General features: G+C 41.3%; 1 protein-coding gene across 1 annotated transcript; it reads left to right on the forward strand.

Moving 5' to 3' along the window:
- Positions 1 to 278: 278 nt before the first annotated feature.
- Positions 279 to 1673, forward strand: LOC102946303 (olfactory receptor 5V1). The gene has a single exon (XM_007056314.4). The coding sequence runs from the start codon at positions 282 to 284 to the stop codon at positions 1221 to 1223; it is 942 nt and encodes a 313-aa protein (XP_007056376.2). The 5' UTR covers positions 279 to 281; the 3' UTR covers positions 1224 to 1673.
- Positions 1674 to 7177: the final 5504 nt, after the last annotated feature.

Raw genomic sequence — 7177 nt, forward strand, 5'->3', positions numbered from 1 at the left:
TCCCAGCCTAAAAGTATTTAAAGTTGAAGAGAGCCAAGGGAGTTAGATGGGACGTTTCCGTAATTCAGTAGGGTTCCATGCTCTTATTTCAGCTATATTGGAAGCTGAACCTCTTAAGGATAGGAGTCTTCCCTCTGTTTTTTGACAACTTCACTTTCCAGTGGAGAGATGCAGTGGCACGAGGTTACCTGCTCCAGGTTTCTGCCAGTGTAACCGACAGCACAACCTGACTGCGTGCACTCAATCAATATTTAATGGTCTTCTGTTTCTAGATACATATTATGGAGAAAGCAGAAGTAAGAAATCAAACGCCCATTGTAGAATTCATCCTCTTAGGATTTGGGAATGTCCCTGAACTGCAGACCCTTCTCTTCCTCGTGTTTCTAGTGATCTACATTGTGACTGTCTCCGGAAACATCCTCTTCGTTGCACTAGTTGTGGCTGATCAGCAACTTCACATCCCCATGTACTTTTTACTGGGGAACCTGTCCTGCCTGGAGATCTGCTACACCTCCACCATCCTGCCCAGGCTGCTGGCCAGTCTCCTGACTGGGGACAGAACCATTTCTGTTAAGGGCTGCATTGTGCAATTATATTTCTTTGGTATCCTGACAAATACAGAAAATCTGCTGCTCACGGCAATGTCTTATGATCGGTATTTAGCGATATGCAATCCACTCCGTTATGCTGCTCTGATGAATGGCAGGGTTTGTTGGCAGCTTGTGGCAGGGGCCTGGATAAGTAGCTTACTGCTCTGCACCATAGTAAATATTTTCTTCTTCCAATTAACATTCTGTGATTCCAAAGAAATTGACCATTTCTTTTGCGATTTTTCACCCATGATAAAGCTGTCCTGTGTTGACACCCAGACTCTGGAACTGTTGACATTTATTATCGCTGTCATAGGGACATTTGTGCCCTTTCTTCTGACTCTGACATCCTACATTTGTATCATCACCACCATCCTGAGAATCCCTTCCAGCATCGGGAGGCAAAAGGCATTTTCCACCTGTTCCTCTCACCTCATTGTGCTTGCAATTTTGTATGTGACCGTATTAACTGTCTATGTAATTCCAACAGCCAACACTCCCAAGGTCCTACAAAAAATATTCTCTGTCTTCTACACAGTCCTGACTCCTATGATCAACCCTGTCATCTATAGCCTGAGAAACAAGGAGGTCAAAGAGTCCCTAAGAAAAGCTATTCTTAAACTAGTATCTTAGTGAAACAGGCATAGAATGTAAAAGTATCAATTTTAGCATATAGTAAATAGAGATGAGGTGATATAGTTTCTTACTTGAGTCCTTGATAGCAGGGTTACCCCTTTCTTTCTTTCTTTCTTTCTTTCTTTCTTTCTTTCTTTCTTTCTTTCTTTCTTTCTCTTCCTGTTACTCTGCTACTTTTTGAGCATTCATCTTTCATACATTTAATAGACATTTCTTTATACAAAACTTCATACTGTAAGAAACATTTTTTATAAAAATTGGGCTTTTTTTCCAAACTCACTTTTCAGTAAAGCACTCTGGCTCATTCATCCATACATGAACACTATGTCCAAATTCTGCAAGAAGCTTACCATCTTTTGGGTGGTTCTGGGTCTCTTCCACTCCCACTGAAGCCAATGAAAGTCATTCTCCACTTTTTAGGACCCTCCATTTTCATTTATGCCTCTGAACAGCAGGTGAAAAATATTGCCTCCACAGTGAATGGAGAACTTTGATTGGGCAGTATTCTATGCAGATCTGTAGCTGGGTAAACAAAAAATGAAAGTCTGGGGAGGGTTGGGAGTCTCCGTGTCCTGCCACGTGAAATTTCCTGCCTGTTCATACATCTTTGCAGAGTCAAGGCAACATTAAAATATCTATATCAATAGTGATATAAATATGGATATCAATACAGATATATGAAATGCAAACATAAGATGTATGGCCAAAATTTTCATAGCTCATGAGACCCAATTTCCCTCCCCAACGCAAATAAAAAGAAAGGGATGAATTACTATGAATAGGAAATGAGCACTGAAAATCACTAGGCAACTTTGTAATTTCAGCCTAGATATTGTCACACAATCTTCCCTCATCCCAGACAGAAATATGCTATATGCATAAAAATATTTACCACCAAAATTTGACCAAAAAAAAATGAATTAAAAAATAAAATCGCACTGAGTCTCCCTGGTATTTTCGTTCTTCCTCCAAATTTTTGGGCCCTGTTTTTTTTACCAAAAAATATCATCATTCTCCAGCTCTCCTTGTAACTGGTTAGATTCCCATTGCTCTCCTGACCACCCAACCCACCCTCCTGCTGTCCCCTGATGCAGGGCCATATGGGGTGTGTGACACTACACCCCATATTCTTCATGGAGATATTGTTATAATACGAATTTGGTATAACTAAGACATGTTTTAGGCAATATGGGTCTTGTGAGATATCATTGGAAAGGTTATTACTTACTGATTCTGATTATCTAATTATTATGTATGAGTCGTTGTTATATCTGAAGTTAGGCATATTAGTTATCCAGCATAGAACAGCTTCAACCAGAGTGATAGAGGGCACCCCACACACTGCAATATCCCATTGACTAGTGGTGAGGGACTCACCTGAGAAGTAGCAGAGCCTTGTTCAAATCCCCCTTCTTCTCCCTCCAACAGAGGAGGAACTTGAACAGGGATTGCTGACATCCCAGCTGAGTACCCTAACCACTGGGCCAAAAATTGACAAGGGAGTCCCTACTTCCACCCCAACTTTTTGCGTGAGCTCACCTACCAACTGGGACCCCTTGGGTGAGTTAGGTGGGGGAACTCTGGGATGTATGTATCCAGATGTCTGGTCTGAGGCTGCCGTGTGCATGCCCAGAGACAGAAACCTAGTCACCCTCGGGAATTTGATTGCAAACAGTAGGATGCTGGTTGAGTTTAGGTGCCTACAGTGTTTGGGAGCAGTTGAGTGGAGGTTTAAAGAACTCTCTTGGGCCTGATTCTGTGATTTAGGCACCTACAGTAGTTAAGAGCCAAAGTCCATATTTTGTATCTCGCCCCCTGCTGCTTTTGAAAATTTCACTCATTCCTATCTGCATCTTTAGGCAAATAAATACTATTAAAGCTCCCCAGCTGTGTGTGTGTGTGTGTTTTTACAGTCTGCGTAGTAACTGTGCCTCTTGACCATGGGCATCTCAGATTGGTTACAATGGAAGCATAACGGGTAGCAATGCTTCTGTGTTCTCCTTTTGATAATAGTATTTTAATCAGACATTAGTTTGAGATGCAGGAGAACTTTTTGTACAATGGCCCAGATTCTCATTTCAGTTACACTTGTGTAATTACAAACGATTTCCCCTTACTCCAGTCGTGTATCCATTATCAGAACCTGGCCCAGTAGCTCAGTGATAAACCCCTGGTTCAGATACACCCTGGTGTAGTCACAGTGAAATGAGAGGAGTTACACCAGGGAACAATTTGGCCCATAGTATTGAAAAATCATTGCAACTTACTAGCAATATTTCAGGGGACATGACACAATCTATGTTGCTGTAAATTAATACCCAAAAGTCCTAACTGCAAACCCTCCATCACCAGTGGGATATATTAGTGAAGACACAGTTTAGAGTCCATCGAGGAATTCTTGTGTTGTGTTTATAAATCAGTTATTTAAATCCCAAATTCCCTGGATGTTGCAAGGGGCTCAGAACAGTCAGCTGGGCTTTTCACTGATATGAAGCCAGGTGATTTTGCTACTGTCTAAATGCTGGTAAAAAGGGATGGCAATTTGGTAGCTTTGGCCCATTTTCTAGTGGACACATGTCAAAACCATGGCTCCGGCTCCAGGCCTAGGACCTCTGTGAAGCCAATAGGTGGAGCGTTGATGACTTCTGGAGGAGTCTGACCTGTTCCTCTATATTAGTTTGTTCATCACTATATACCCTTAGACTGGATAGGAGTGTCTATCTGTAGAGTAGTTATGAGAATTCAAGTATATACAGTCACTAACCAGCTAATTAATAAAAAGAATGGTACCAGTTAAACATTCAGTCATACTCATTATTAACCATGCCATTTTCTTTGAGAAGACATTCAGAAATTCATGATTCTTTATGTCTGAGATGTTCAAAGAAACCAAAGGGAATTAGATGCCCAATTGCCATGGAAAATCTCTCAGAATTGGGCTTCTAACTCCCATTGGTCCCTTTAAAATCCAAGGTGGCTTTATGGGTAAACATTATGTTATGTGTATTCACAGAGTATGTCCAGATTGCAAGAACAATTAAGGTTTTAAAGAGTTATTTTATTCTAAGTAGCATTATTTATTATTTTATAGCACACACAGATATGCTAAAAATTTCACAGAAAATTACTATTCCATAAGAAATGAGTTTACGATCCCACTGAATGACATTTTAAGATACATCAAAACTTCAGCAATCCCATGATATACATAAGTGATAAAAATGCTTGGCACTTCTAACCTAGATGAGGTTAACATGGGCTTGAATTTTTACCTCTGCTGAATGACTTTTGTTTTACATTGGTTTAAATTAGAGGGGAATCTGTACTATTGACTTGAGTGAATTTTTCATAGAATCAAACATTTTAAGGCCAGTGGGGACTTTAGGGCAATCCCATCTGTAGAATCTCAGCTGGCGGCTCCTCAGTATAACCCAGCAAGTTCAGCTGAACATGAGGATACTTTTCAGAGAGATATCCCACCCCTCTGGAAGGTGTTCCCAGAGATAACACATGGATTCCAAGGCCAGAAGGGACCATTCTGATCATCTGGTCTAATCTCCTATAGAGAACAGGCCAGAGAATTTTCCCCAAAATAATTCCTTTTGAACTAGAGCAGAACTTAAAAAAAACCCAATCCAATCTTGTTTTAAAACTTGCCAATGATGGAGAATCCACCACAACCTCTGGGAAATTGTTTTCATGATTAATTACTCTCTCTCTTAAAAATTATGCCTTATTTCCAGTCTGTAATTAAGTTATTACTTACCCTTCACTTCAATAAGCAAAATGCAGATAGCTCCTTCAGTCTCTGCCATGAGACAGTTTTCTAGACCATGAATCAGTCTTCTAACCTTTCTCTGAAACCATTCCAGTTATTCAACATGGTTTTTAATGTAGGGCCACCAGGACTGGGAACAAAATTCCAGTGATGGTCTCACTGACATATGCATTTACATGACTGTGAACGTAAGGAGAAATAATCCTTCAATGGAGAGACTCATGATTTGTACCTGTCTGAGAGGAGAACACTGAAGGCGGTGTAGACATGAATATTACCTATTTAAGACAAGGATGGAGCTGCATAATTTCCCCACTCCCAGAGTATCTCAAGCACAGCACACAACAGTATCATACCATAGATTTTGCCTGAGGGAACCTTTTCCTTCCTGTTGATTTCCTCAGAGCACAGTTTATCTCCCTGTTCCTCGGGCTGTAAATAACAGGGTTAAATGTTGCAGTTAGACCCAGGTATATCAAGAAAAGGAGCCTGTCTTACACTGGTATCGTATACTGGTATAGCTTATTGCCCCTGTTTGGTATCACATTGGTACCATAGCATCTGCACTAGGGGGATGTTACACTTTTAACAATATGGGTGTGGTACAATTTGTGTGTGTAGATGAGCCCTCAGTCTCTCCTTCTCACTCAGTGACTTCTTTATTCCTCTCCCGTCTCTGTTTTCAATCTATTTCCTATGAATTTGTATTCCGCACACTTGTATCTGAAAAGACTTAAGTCTCTTGTTTGATCAGTGTTCGGGTACAATTTTCAAAAGCACCTAAGTGACATAGATATTATATTTTTATCATTTATTCGTTGAATTTTTCTTACAATAGCTCCCCGGTCATGGACCAGGACCCCGTTGTTCTAGGCGCTGTACAGATGCCGAACAAAAACATGCTTCCTGCTCCAAAGAACAAAACTGATGGAATTTTTCACAGTAATAAATTTAAGCTTGTGGGGCTATGGCCCCATTGACATTCATGGCACTGTGGCTGACAGGATATGTCCTACGTAGCAAAACTTCTCCACAGACTTGAGAGGAGTGTTATTGATCTTAATAACTGAGTAGACATGAATCCCTGGGCAAAGCTTGGTGCTGACCCATATAAACTGGGAAGACTAAAGCCTTTCAGGCTGCAGGAGACTAAACTGTTTGAGCCCAGGCAGAAACAGAGAGAGTGAAGTTCCACCAGTGACCAAGGTCCCTGCAATGGCATGGAATGGATTAGATGAGGTTTGCCCAGGTGATCCCAGCAGGAGCCCCACGCTGCAGAGGATGGTAAAAACCCTCAAGGTCCCTGCCCAATAGGAACTAGGGGAAAAATTTCTTCCCCATCCCAAATCTGGTGATTTGAAGACCCCGAACACATGAGCAAGACCCACCAGCCAGCCATCTAGAAAGACGATTCTCTGAACCACCTCATAGCTCTGTCTCATCCCATTCCATGTCCCATCTCTAGTTGTAGCCAATCCCTGATGCTTCACAGGAAGCTGACCCTGCCAGCCTTCTCCCCATTTGTGCAATTGTGCACTGGTAAAAAAAAATCACCATAGTATCTGAGCATCGCATAGTCTTTAATGTACCCTTCATATGCAACAGCTGTAACGGTTATGAAAATTAATGTATGTAGTGTTGTTGTAGCCGTGCTGGTCCCAGGGTATTAGAGGGACAAGGTGGGTGAGGTGATATCTTGTATTGGACCAACTCTTTTGGTGAGAGAAACCAGCTTTCTGGTTTACACAGAGCTGAAGAAGTCAGTCCAATAAACAGATATTACCTCACGCACCTTTTCTTATGAAAATTCATGACAGAGATCGGTTTCATTGACTTAAACTGAAGGAAACGCATGTGCAGTAAAAACTGTGTGTAATCCCTTTGGAGCCTGTGCCTTATTTTTTACTGACTCCTTATTAGAGGGAATGGAGCTGAATCTCTTCTCGCTCACATGGTGTAAATCAGGAGTAACTTCACTGGAGTGAATTGGGCTCATTTTCCTCTGACACACCTGGTGTAAATTAGAGTCTTTTGTTCCTTCATCTGAAACAACTAGATCTTGCCACTGTTGGGGATATGTCAAATTTCAGAATTTATGGCATAAGATGACCAATGGTACAGCCAGGGAGAAATGCATATCAAACAGTGAGGGGGGGGGCTATTTATGCATCCC

This window comes from Chelonia mydas, chromosome 13 (genome assembly GCF_015237465.2).
Source record: "Chelonia mydas isolate rCheMyd1 chromosome 13, rCheMyd1.pri.v2, whole genome shotgun sequence".
NCBI lineage: Eukaryota > Metazoa > Chordata > Testudines > Cheloniidae > Chelonia > Chelonia mydas.

Coding starts and splice junctions, on each gene's coding strand:
- LOC102946303 (XM_007056314.4), top strand. CDS start 282: ATGGAGAAAGCAGAAGTAAGAAATCAAACGCCCATTGTAGAATTCATC.